This window comes from Ursus arctos, unplaced genomic scaffold (genome assembly GCF_023065955.2).
Source record: "Ursus arctos isolate Adak ecotype North America unplaced genomic scaffold, UrsArc2.0 scaffold_9, whole genome shotgun sequence".
Taxonomy (NCBI): domain Eukaryota; kingdom Metazoa; phylum Chordata; class Mammalia; order Carnivora; family Ursidae; genus Ursus; species Ursus arctos.
This window is the reverse complement of record NW_026623111.1, coordinates 1,354,583-1,367,913: the sequence shown is the minus strand read 5'-3', so window position 1 is coordinate 1,367,913 and position 13,331 is coordinate 1,354,583. Positions and strand designations below refer to the sequence as shown.

At 42.9% G+C, this 13,331-nt stretch overlaps 1 protein-coding gene across 1 annotated transcript in view; it reads left to right on the top strand.

The window, feature by feature from the left end:
• Positions 1-13,331, top strand: part of POLN (DNA polymerase nu) — a 158,957-nt gene that overhangs the window by 45,990 nt on the left and 99,636 nt on the right. Inside the window, exons 8-10 of the mRNA XM_057309675.1 lie at positions 544-612; positions 2,377-2,437; positions 3,124-3,188. Of these exons, the coding sequence (XP_057165658.1) occupies positions 544-612; positions 2,377-2,437; positions 3,124-3,188 (195 nt within the window). The remainder of the gene's footprint in view (positions 1-543; positions 613-2,376; positions 2,438-3,123; positions 3,189-13,331) is intronic.

Below are 13,331 nucleotides of genomic sequence, written 5' to 3'. Positions count from 1 at the left end.
ATCCTGGGGTTTCTCTGGTTTGGGGCCTTGAGGCCAAAAGTGGAGTGTGGGGAGTCATTTGGCAGAGTGAGGTGTTCAGGGGACGAGGGTCGACGGATTGCTGGGGGCTGCAGCTCATGCCCTGCCCCTCAGGACGCTCAGGCCTCTGGGGGTGTCGTCCGGGTGAGGACAGATGACGAGGGTGGTCGCGTTGCTCCTCAGCCTGCTGGGGTGCGTGGAGGGTGCAGTTCTGTCTCTACCACACTGTGATCTTTGCACCTTGGACACTTCTTTGTGGGTCCTGTAAAATAAGGAGAAAACTGGGTTGGGGGAAAATGTGAGGCTCCAGGTAGCTTGCATTTTTGCCCAATGAGAAGGCTGTTCTGTAGCATGGGAGCTCGCCCGCTTGAGGTATTTGGTGATGCCACCTCTGCGTCATGTCTGCTATGGAAAGACTCATGCCACCTAGCTAGTGCCCATTTTTGTGGGTTGTGTCACTGCCTAGGTTGTGATATACATCGCTGCCAAGTTTGCCTAATCTTTCATTCTTTTGATCTTTTAAAGAATCAGAATGTACGTGTGAACCTGAAGATACTCTACAGACTTACGATGGGCCTTTGTTCCCAGTTGAAGGCAAGGCGTCTTACTGTAACTTGAGGTTGGCAGGCACTCTTGCTCACTGTTCCCCAAGAGCGTCTTTCACTCCCATCCACGCTCAGCGTCTTTGAGTGTGCAGGAGACGGAGCAGTGAGTTCTCAGGACAGGGTAACTTGTGCATCACTCATAGAAGGATAGTCTGCATGAGAAGACCTGAAGTTTTAAAAATGTTTTCTGTAGGCTAACAATTGTAGCATTTTTAAAAGATACCAATTCAATTGGAATGTTTCTTTTTTTTTAAGGATTTTATTTATTTATTAGAGAGAAAGGGAGAGCATGCGTAGGGAGAGGGGCAGAAGGAGAGGGAGAAAAAAATCTCCAGCAGACTCCCCACTGAGTGGGCAGAGCCCGATTCGGGGCCTGCTCTCAAGACCTTGAGATCATGATCCTGAGATCATGACCCCGAGATCATGACCTGAGCCAAAGTCAGATGCTTAACCCACTGAAGCCACTCAGGGGCTCCTCAGTTGGAATGTTTCTAATGCTGCAGTTAACATAAAAGGTGAGCGTTTATTTTAGTTCAATAGGGAGATGGACACAGCTCTACTCAGAATCTCATTGGGAAGCAGAGCGCATTCACAGAACAATCAAGAAGAGTTGAAGGAAGGGACTGGGTACAGAGGTGAGGCCAGGAGTGGGGGGCCAGCAAGGGATGGAGAAGCCTCGGAGACAAGCACTGGCTGGAAGCTTTTCCACTGATGGGCTTGAAGGGGAAGTTGTCACCAGGATCCGGGGAGAGTGGAGGCCCTGCAGGGGCTGCCGGTCAGGAGCCAGGCACCAGGCACAGTGGCTACAGGCCCAGGACTGTGGGCTGCTGGGAAGAGTCCAGCAGGAGAGAGGAAGCCCATTTCCCTCCCCTACTGCTGCAAATGGGCAAAACCAGCCCAAGAGCTGAGGAGGAGCCAGGTGGTGGCCTAGAGCACGTCTGCCCTTCCCCGAGGGCAAAGTGTAGGGCACGGGGCCTGGGGGAGCAGGGCGAGAGCACAGCAGAGGCACAGGCGAAGCCAAAGGCTTTCAGATGGCAGCAGGAAGGGACACACATGACAAGCCCCGAGAAGAGGCATGGAGATGGTCTGAATAAAAGCAGAGACATTTCATACTCTTGGAGGAGGTGACCTCATAAAGATTTCACCTCTCCCCACACTCATCTATAAAGCCAATGCAAAAACCAATGAAAATTCTAGCTAAACTTTTGGGAATTCAGTAAACCTATTCTGAAGTTAAAATGGAAAGCTAAAAGTCTAAAAATACCTACATCATACTTAAAAATGAGAAAGATTAGGGCTCCTGGGTGGCTCAGTCGGTTAAGGTCTCATACCTTCAGCTCAGGTCATAATTCCAGGATCCTGGGATCCAGCCCCACATCAGACACCCTGCTCCACGGGGAGCCTGCTTCTCCTTCTACTCCTCCCCAGTCATGCTCGCTGTCTGTCTCTCAAATACATAAATAAAATCTTTTTTAAAAATTTTTAAAAATGAGAAAGATTAAAGAAAATTGGTAGTGGGGTTTAGCCTACCTGATATTTCTAAATATCTCTACGAGGTCTTGGTAATGAAATAGGATACTTGAAGGAAATAGGAGTTTTACTAGGAAGGAGGACGGTGGAAGGGCGGCTGTTGGGGGGGAGCCACCTCTCACTTAGGAGTTGCCGAATTCCACCTCTGTGCAATCAAGTAGGCTGTTCAGCAGGTAGAAATAATTTAAAAGTAACATTGGTATCATTTCTTCCTACAAAACAGGTTTATGGTTTATGGCAACTATTTTGTACTTTGGAGCTTCCTTTGATACCAATTTTAGCAGGTAAGCTACCATAAAGACAATGGACAGTCCTGTTTCTAGGGAATTCTTGACATTGTTTGAGAGCAGCTGCTTCTCTCTTATTAGGGGCAGGCAGTGTGTCATGTGGGCACTGAGAGGTAGCAAGCCCTTTATTTCCCTCTCTGTAACTAGAGGGGTTGGATAGCATCACCTGTTGACCTAGAAGGACCAGAAGGTTCTGACCTCTGGTCACATGGGATCCCTTTTGCACCGCGTGATTCTGCCGGGTACCCTGGCCAAGCGGCAGCCCCATGCTCCTGGGAGCCGCAGTGTGGGATGAGCCTGTGGTGTGTTCTGTATGGCAGTTGTTCGTTCTGGCGGCGTGCTGTCAGCCCCCCCACCCTCGGGACAGGCCCCAGGACAAGGGGTGCAGGGCCCTCCTCTGCCTTTGCCTCTTAGTCCCCACTCTGCCCAGGTCCTGCTGGGCACTAGGGGAGCTGAACCTGGCCCAGCGCTCTGCAGCCCACGGGGCCTGAGGTGACTCCATCCCGTGTGGCTGGCCAGGGCGCATCCCCACCACCGCCACTGCTGGGCTCCAGCACTGACCCTCATGGACAGTTGGTCGAGGTGGTCGCGGCATGCACTGTCATTATTGTCCTTGCCCTTGAGCCTTTCACAGAAATGACTCATTGATGCAAGTTTCATCTGCTTTCATGTTTGAATCACAGTGATGGAAAGCCACAGCATTCAGGTGGACCGAGAAGAAATGGAGAGGACTTCAGCACTTCTGGGGGTGAGTTCTTATTTCAGAACCGTGGTGCCGGTTAGCTCTCTTCTGCCTGTAAGTCCTTCCTCCCCTCCTCCTCCTTTCCTCACTCATGCCAGACTGACGCTGAAGCCTCCTGTCTCTGACGTGTGCAGGGGAGTGTTAGGCCCTGCTGGGCTTGAAACAGGCATGGCAGCTGGACGCTCGCTCCACGGCACTTACAGGGTTTCATGGACCCTCCGACTTCTCAAAAGTCAGTCTCTTCTCACAAGGACATCCCCCTGTAGTTTGGTGAGGGTAATTCATGGCTTTCTTGGGTTCTTTGAAAAAGCAAGAACAGGGTGCCTGGGTGGCTTAGTTGGTGAAGCATCTGCCTTCGGCTCAGGTCATGATCCCAGGGTCCTGGCATCAAGTCACATATCGGGATCGCCACTCAGAGGGGACTCTGCTTCTCCCTCTGCCTGCCGCTCCCCCTGCTTGTGCTCTCTCTCTCTCAAATAAATAAAATCTTTTTTAAAAAGCAAGAACGAAACTTTCTGCCAAAAATTAAAAATACAGAGGGTGCATAGAGATGCATGAAAAATGTATTAAAATGTTTCATGTAAGTTATTTTAAAGGAAACTCTGATATAACCATCATGTAGGTCATAGTGTAGAATTTCTGGAAGCCCTGTGTGCCCTTCCTCTATCAGAACTTCTTCCTGCTGCCAAAAGTAACCTCTGCCCTGACTTCTGGAGTCACTGTGTTGTTGCTTTTGGTTTCCTTTGCAGTTTTCCACCTCAGTGCCTAAACGGTGCGTTTGGCTTTTCTTTGGAACTCTGAGTTAGTGGTCCTCTGACTGCTGTCCCTCCGCCTCCGAGTCTCAGCTCCACCCATGTCCCGTGTCGCTTGGTACTTAGTCTTCCATCACACCCCCTGTTCCACTGCTGATAGCATCTGGGGTGTGGCCAGCTTGCAGCCCTTACAAACCACGCTGCTCCCTGGAGCATGTCTCCCCAGCTTTAGTAAGGGGCACTGAATTGCTTTCCGAAGTCACACCGCCAGAAGCACACACGGAGAGGGTCCTGCCATTGCACGTCCTCACCTCCATGGGAACACCAGGCTTTTAGGAGCAGCCCTACTAGTGGGGACATAATGGTATCTTGTTATGACTTTAATTTCTATTTTCCTGACTACTAATGAGATGGAATAGCTTTTCATATCATCATTGGCTATTAGGAGTTTCTCTTGGGTAAAATATCTTTTCAGGTTTCTTACCCATTTTTATATGGAGGGCTCTGTCTTTCCCTTACTAATTTATAGGACATCTTGGTATAATCCAATTACAAGCCTGTTACATATACCTTCTCCCTCTCTGTGTTACCTTTTTACTCTTCTAATGGTGTCTTTGACAAATAGAAATTCATTAATTTTTAATATAGCGTAATTTACCAATCTTTGTCCTTATGGTTAGTGGTTTTTGTATGCTGTTCATGAAAGCTTTCCTTATGTCAAGCTCATGAAGTATTCTCATGTGTTATGTTTAAAAGCTGTTTTTATTAGCCTTTGTTTAGGTTTATAATCCACCTGATTTTTTCTTTTCATGTACTTTTTGAGAAAGAAATTGCATATAGTGCATAGTACAAATATTTTTAATTATTGTGATGAAGTGTAACTTTTAGCATAAAACTTACCATTTTAACCATTTCTGCTTAGACAGTACAGTGGTATTAAATACATTCACATGGTTGTACAGCCATGATCACCATCCATCCCCAGAAATGTAAAACTGAAGTTCTGTGCCCCTTAAACAGTCACTGTCTGCTCTCCCCTCCCCCCAGCTCCTATCAGCCACCATTATGGTTTCCGTCTCTATGATCTGACTGCTCTAGGTACTTCACGTAAGTCAAATCACACAGAATTTACCTTTTTGTCACTGGTTCATTTCACTTAGCATGTCTTCCAACATTCATCCTTGTTGTAGCGTGTTGCAGAATTTTCTTCCTTTTCGAGGTTGAATGTATGTACCACATTTCGCTTACCATTCATCTGCCAGTGGATGTAAGCAAGTTGGGTTGCTTCCATGTTTTAGCCATTGTGAGTAATGCTGCTATAAAAATGGGTGTACAGATGTCTCTTTGAGGCCCTGCTTTCAGTTCTTTTGAGTATGTACCCCAAGGTGAATTGCTAGATCTTATGGTAATTTTTAATTTTTTGAGGAACTACTGTACTTTTTCCACAGTGGTTGTACCATTTTGCATTCCCACTAAGAGTGCGTAAGTGTACTTTCTCCACATCCTCACCAATACCTGTTGTTTTCTGAGTGTTTTTTTTTAATGTTTTTTTATTATATTATGTTAGTCACCATACAGTACATCCCCGGTTTCCGATGTAAGCCTCGATGATTCATTAGTTGCGTATAACACCCAGTGCACCATGCAATATGTGCCCTCCTTACTACCCATCACCAGTCTATCCCATTCCCCCAGCCCCCTCCCCTCTGAAGCCCTCAGTTTGTTTCTCATAGTCCATAGTCTCTCATGCTTCATTCCCCCTTCTGATTACCCCCCTTTCTTTATCCCTTTATAATAGCCATCCCAATGAGTGTGAGGTGGTGCTATCTCACTGTAGTTTTGATTTGCATTCCCCTAATGATTAGTAATATTGATCCTCTTTTAATGTGCTTACTGGCCATCTGTGTATCTTCTTAGGTAAAGCGTCTATTCAGGTCCTTTGCCCATTTTTGAATTGGGTTGTTAAATTTTTCTTGTTGAGTTTTAGGATTCTCTACATATTCTGGATAGTAATTCTTTTTTTTTTTTTTTTTTTTTTTTTTGATGAGATAGAGACAGCCAGCGAGAGAGGGAACACAAGCAGGGGGAGTGGGAGAGGAAGAAGCAGGCTCATAGCGGAGGAGCCTGATGTGGGGCTCGATCCCATAACGCCGGGATCACGCCCTGAGCCGAAGGCAGACGCTTAACGACTGTGCCACCCAGGCGCCCCTGGATAGTAATTCTTTATCAGATACATGATTTTAAATATTTTCTCCCATTATGGTTTGCCTTTTTATTCTGTTGATAGTGTCTTTTTTTTATTATTATTATATTATGTTAGTCACCATACAGTACATCCCCGGTTTTCGATGTAAGGCTCGATGATTCATTAGTTGTGTATAACACCCAGTGCACCATGCAATATGTGCCCTCCTTACTACCCATCACCGGCCTATCCCATTCCCCCACCCCCCTCCCCTCTGTAGCCCTCAGTTTGTTTCTCATAGTCCATAGTCTCTCATGTTTCATTCCCCCTTCTGATTACCCCCCCTTTCTTTATCCCTTTCTTCCCCTACTGATCATTCTAGTTCTTATGTTCCATAGATGAGAGAAATCATATGATAGTTGTCTTTCTCTGCTTGACTTATTTCACTTAGCATTATCTCCTCCAGTGCCGTCCATGTTGTAGCAAATGTTGAGAACTCGTTCTTTCTGATAGCTGAGTAATATTCCATTGTATATATGGACCACAACTTCTTAATCCAGTCATCTGTTGCAGGGCATCTCGGCTCCTTCCACGATTTAGCTATTGTGGACATTGCTGCTATGAACATTGGGGTGCATATGGCCCTTCTCTTCACTACGTCTGTATCTTTGGGGTAAACACCCAGTAGTGCAATGGCTGGATCATAGGGTAGCTCAATTTTTAACTTTTTAAGGGACCTCCACACTGTTTTCCAGAGTGGCTGTACCAACTTGCATTCCCACCAACAATGTAGGAGGGATCCCCTTTCTCCACATCCTCTCCAACAATTGTTGTTTCTTGCCTTGTCTATTTTTGCCATTCTAACTGGCGTAAGGTGGTATCTCAGTATGGTTTTGATTTGAATTTCCTTGATGGCTAATGATTTTGAACATTTTTTCATGTGTCTGTTAGCCATTTGTATGTCTTCATTGGAAAAGTGTCTGTTCATATCTTCTGCCCATTTTTTGATTTGTTTATTTGTTTCTCGTGTATTGAGTTTGAGAAGTTCTTTGTAGATCTTGGATACCAGTCCTTTATCTGTAGTGTCATTTGCAAATATCTTCTCCCATTCCGTGGGCTGCCTCTTAGTTTTTCTGACTGTTTCCTTGGCTGTGCAGAAACTTTTTATCTTGATGAAGTCCCACAAGTTCATTTTGTCTTTTGTTTCTCTTGCCTTTGGGGATGTATCATGAAAAAGGTTGCTTTGGCCGATGTCGTAGAGGTTGCTGCCTATGTTCTCCTCTAGAATTTTGATGGATTCCTGTCTCACATCGAGGTCTTTCATCCATTTGGAGTTTATTTTTGTGTATGGTGTGAGATAGTGGTCAAGTTTCATTCTTTTGCATGTAGCTGTCCAATTTTCCCAGCACCATTTATTGAAGAGACTGTCTTTTTCCTACCGGATGTTTTTTCCTGCTTTATCAAATATTAGTTGCCCAAAAAGCTGAGGGTCCATTTCTGGGCTCTCTATTCTGTTCCATTGGTCTATGTGTCTGTTTTTGTGCCAGTACCATGCTGTCTTTGTGATCACAGCTTTGTAGTACAGCTCGAAATCTGGCATTGTGATGCCCCCAGCTTTGTTTTTCCTTTTCAACAGTTCCTTGGAGATTCGGGGTCTTTTCTGGTTCCATACAAATTTAAGGACTATTTGTTCCAGTTCTTTGAAAAACGTTCTCGGTATTTTGATCGGGATAGCATTGAAAGTGTAGATTTCTCTGGGTAGCATGGACATTTTAACTATGTTAATTCTTCCGATCCATGAGCATGGAATATCTTTCCATCTTTTTATGTCTTCCTCAATGTCTTTTAAGAGTGATTTATAGTTTCTAGAATAAAGGTCCTTTACGTCTCTGGTTAAGTTAATTCCAAGGTAACGTATGGTTTTTGGTGCTATTGTAAATGGGATGGATTCCCTAATTTCTCTTTCTTCGTTCTCGTTATTCGTGTACAGGAATGCAACTGATTTCTGAGCATTGATTTTGTATCCCGCCACGTTACTGAATTGCTCTATAACTTCTAATAGTTTGGGAGTGGCTTCTTTTGGGTTTTCCATATAGAGTATCATGTCGTCTGCGAAGAGAGACATTTTGACTTCTTCTTTGCCGATTTGAATACCTTTGATCCCTTTTTGTTGTCTGATTGCTGTTGCAAGGACTTCTAGTACTATGTTGAATAATAGTGGTGAGAGTGGGCATCCTTGTCGTGTTCCTGATCTTAAGGGAAAGGCTTCCAGCTTTTCCCCATTGAGAATAATATTTGCAGTAGGCTTTTCATAGATGGCTTTTATGAGATTGAGAAATGTACCTTCTATTCCTACACTCTGAAGGGTTTTAATCAGGAAAGGATGCTGTATTTTGTCAAATGCTTTTTCGGCATCGATTGAGAGGATCATATCGTTCTTGAGTCTTTTCTTGTTGATATGATGTATCACGCTGATTGATTTGCGTATATTGAACCATGCTTGCATCCCAGGTATGAATCCCACTTGATCGTGGTGGATAATCCTTTTAATGTACTGTTGGATTCTATTAGCAAGTATCTTGTTGAGGATTTTGGCGTCCATATTCATTAGGGAAATCGGTCTGTAATTCTCCTTTTTGAGGGGGTCTTTGCCTGGTTTGGGGATCAAGGTAATATTGGCCTCATAGAATGAGTTTGGTAGCTTTCCTTCTGTTTCTATTTTTTGAAATAGCTTTAGGAGAATAGGTATTATTTCTTCTTTGAATGTTTGGTAGAATTCCCCAGGAAAACCGTCCGGGCCTGGAGTTTTGTTATTTGGAAGGTTGTTTATCACTGACTCAATTTCTTCATAATTAATTGGCCTGTTTAAGAAATCAATTTCTTCCTGTTTCAATCTTGGTAGTTTTATAGGTTTCCAGGAAGGATTCCATCTCTTCCAGATTGCTTAGTTTATTGGCATATAGCTGTTGATAAAAATTTCTAATAATCCTTCCAATTTCAATGGTGTTCGTCATGACCTCTCCTTTTTCATTCATAATTTTAATAATCTGGGTCCTTTCTCTTTTCTTTTGGATAAGTCTTGCCAGTGGTCTGTCAATTTTATTGATTCTCTCCAAGAACCAGCTTCTAGTCCTGTTGATCTGCTCTACTGTACTTCTGGTTTCTGCTTGATTGATTTCAGCTTTAATTTTGGTCAACTGCTTCCTCATGCGTGGATTAGGCCTGTCCCTCTGTTGCTGTTCCAGCTTCTTGAGGTGAGAATATAAAAACTGCATTTTAGATTTTTCTATTCTTTTGAGTGAGGCTTGGATGGCTATGTATTTCCCCCTTAGGACCGCCTTTGCAGTATCCCATAGGTTTTAGACTGTTGTATTTTCATTTTCATTGGTCTCCATAAATTGTTTAATTTGATTTTTGATTTCCTGGTTTATCGAGTCATTCCTGAGCAGGATGGTTCTTAGTCTCCAAGTGTTTGAGTTTCTTCCAAATTTTTCCTTGTGGTTGAGTTCCAATTTCAGAGCGTTGTGGTCTGAGAATATGCAGGGGATAATTTCAATCTTTTGGTATCAGCTGAGACCTGTTTTGTGTCCCAGAACATGGTCTATTCTTGAAAATGTTCCATGGGCATTAGAATAGAATGAGTATTCTTTGGTTCTGGGGTGTAGTGTTCTATATATATCTAAGAGGTCCAACTCGTCGAGTATGGCATTCAAAGCCTTTGATTCTTTGCTTAGTTTTTGCCAGGGTGTTCTGTCTATTTCTGAGAGTGGAGTGTTGAGGTCCCCTACTATTAATGTATTTTTATTTATATGTCTCTTTATTCTGGTTAAGAGTTGGCTTGTGTATCTTGCTGCTCCCCTGTTGGGGGCATATATATTTATAATTGTCATATCCACTTGTTGAATACTTCCTTTAAGAATAATATAGTGCCCTTCTGCGTCTCTAACTATAGTCTGTAGTTTAAAATCCAGTTTACCTGATATGAGAATTGCTACACCCCAGCTTTCTTTTGAGGTCCATTTGCGTGAAAGATGGTACTCCATCCCCTTACTCTCAGTCTGAATGCATCTTTGGGTTCGAAATGAGTCTCTTGTAGACAGCAAATGGATGGGTCATTTCTTTTTATCCAATCTGCAACCCTGTGGCGTTTTAAGCAAGAATTTAAACCATTAATGTTAAGACTGAGTACTGAGAGATATGCTTTTAATTCTGCCATGTTGTCAGTAAAGTCTTTGTTTGTATTGGCTGTGACTTTCTGTTTTGTATCACTCTTGGGGCCTTTTTACTTTTATAGAACCCCCCGTAATACCTCCTGTAGGGCTGGTTTCGTGGTTACGAAATTGGCTAGTGACTGTCGATTCTGAAATGTCTTTATTTCTCCATCAATTCTGAATGACAGCCTTGCTAGATAAAGGATCCTTGGCTGCATGTTTTTCTCTGAAAGAGCTTTAAAAATGCTCCCCCAACCCTTTCTCTCATTCCAGGTCTGTGTAGACAGGTCTGACGTAATTCTGATGCCTTTGCCTTGGTACGTGAGAAATTTCTTTGCCCTGGCCGCTTTCAATACTGTATCCTTGGATCTCATATTTGCGAATTGGACTATGACGTGACGTGGTGTAGGTCTGTCATGGTTGAGCTTGGGAGGGGTCCTCTCTGCCTCTTGGACACGAATTTTTGTTTCCCTTGCTAGATTAGGGAAGTTTTCAGCTACAATTTGTTCAAATATCTCTTCTAGACCTCTGTTTCTCTCCACCCCCTCGGGGATGCCGATGATTCTAACATTGGATCGTTTCGTTGAGACAGTAATCTCCCGTAGCCAACATTCGTGGGCGTGGATTTTTTTAAGACCATCTTCTATTTTTATTTTTTCCTCTATTAACCCATCCTCCAATTCACTAACCCTTTCCTCTGCTTCCGTGACCCTGGCCGTCAGAGCCTCTAGTTTTGCCTGCATTTGGCTCATAGAATTTTTAATTTCTGTCAAATTCGCTCTCATTTCCGCCCTTAGGGATTCTATATTCTCAGTAACATTTTCCTTAATACTTTTTTCAAGTCTACTCATTATCTTGACCATTGTTACTCTGAATTCCATTTCTGATAATTTGGTTACATCCATATCCGTTGCTTCTGTGGCAGAGGCCACAGACTCACTGTCTTTTCTTTGCTGGGGGGGGGGGGCTTTTCCTTCTTGTCATTCTAATGAGGAGAGGTTGCGGGGTTGTCCAGAGCCCAAAATTATTGACTGGGTCCCAGGCCGTGCCCCTTGTTTTATAGAGACCTTAGAGATGTGGGCTTCTTCTTTAAAGATTTTATTTATTTACTTATCTCAATACTCAGCGCTGGAGGTGTTCATTTGTAGAGATCCAGATGCATCATCCTGCGTCTCAGGCTGATTCCGTGGTTATTTAGGCTGGTCTGGTACCTATCCAGCTCGACTCAGGGGACCGGCCTGCAGGAGGGCAAGCCCGACTGTCCGAGCCCGGGAGATGGGAGCCTGGGAGATGGAAACCAGAGAAAAAACAGCCCTTGCTTCAACAAAGTGGAAGTGGAGAGGCAGTTTCTCTGAAGTAAAGAACATGGCGCTTTCTGAGGAGGGAAAGAGCAGCAACCCCATGGAATCCTTGCTCCTCAATAAGCTGGCCAACTACACCGACAAGGCCAGACGTAGGGGTGCCAGAAGACAACAGGAGGCAAAAGGCCCTGTTGATAGTGTCTTTTGATGCACAAAATTTTTAAATTTTCGTAGTCCAATTTAAAATTTTTTCTTTTGTTACCTGTGCCTTTGTTGTCATATCCAAGAAATAGCTGTCAAATCCAATATTGTGAAGCTTTTGTCTTGTGTCTCCTTCTAAGAGTTTTATTGTTGTAGGTCTTACATTTGGTCCCTGGTACATTTTGAGTTAATTTTTGTATATGATGTGAGGTAGGGGTCCACCTTCATTTTTATGCATGTGAATGTCCAGTTTTCCCAGCACCATTTGTTGAATAGACTGTACTTTCTCCATTGAATGTTCTTGGCATGCTTGTCAAAAATCATTTGACCATATAAGCAAGGGGTTTATTTCTGGGCTCATCATTCTATTCTTTGTCTCTATGTCTGACTTTATGCCAGTACACACTGTTTTGATTAGTGTAGCTTTGTAGTCAATTTTGAAATCAGCAAGTATGGGTCCTCCACATTTTTTCTTTTTTTTTTTTAAGATTGTTTTGGCTACTTGGGGTCTCTTGAGATTTTGTATGAATTTTAGGATGGATTTTTCTATTTCTGAAAAAAAGGTCTTCAGGATTTTGATAGGAATTACACTGAATCTGTAGATCACTTTGAGTAGTTTTGCTAAGTCTTCCAATCCGTGAACATGAGATGTGTTTCCACTTATTTATTTTTAAATTTATTTCAGCAGTGTTTTATAGTTTTCATTGTATAAGTCCTTCACCTCCTTTGTTAATTCCTAAGTATTTTATTCTCTTTAATGCTTCTATGAATGGAATTGTTTTTACAATTTCCTTTTCAGATTGTTCATGTGTAGAAATGCAACCAATTTTTGTGTGTTGATGTTGTATCCTGCTACTTTGCTGAGTTTCAAAGTTCTAAAAGTTGTTTGTTTTTTGTTTTTGCTTTTCTTCTTCTTCTTCTTTTTTTTTTTTTTTTGGTGTGGACTCTGGAGTTTTCTACACATAAAATCATATGATCTGCAGAGATAATTTTACTTCTTCTGTCCCAATTTGGATGCCTTTTATTTCTTTTTCTTGCCTAATTGCTCTGACCAGAACTTGAAGTACCATGTTGAATAGAAATGGTGAAGGCAAGCAACCTCGCCTTTTTCCTCATCTTAGAGGAAATGCTTTCAGTCTTTGATCATTGAGTATGATGTTTCCTGTGGGTTTTCTTATATGGTTTTTATTATGTGGAGGTAGTTCCCTTCTGTTCCTAGTTAGTTGAGTGTTTTTATCATGAAAGGGTGTTAAATATTGTCAAATGATTTTTGACAGGATCTTGTATTTTTTTTACCCCCTCCATTCTGTTGATGTGGCATATTACATTGATCAGTTTTAATGTATTGACCCATACTTCCGTTCCAGGACTAAATCCCACTTGGTTGGGGTGTATAGTCCTTTTAATATACTGCTAGTATTTTGTTAAGGATTTTTGCATCAATAATCATAAGGGTTGTTGGTCTATAGTTTTCTTGTGTCTCTGTTTGGTTTTGGTAT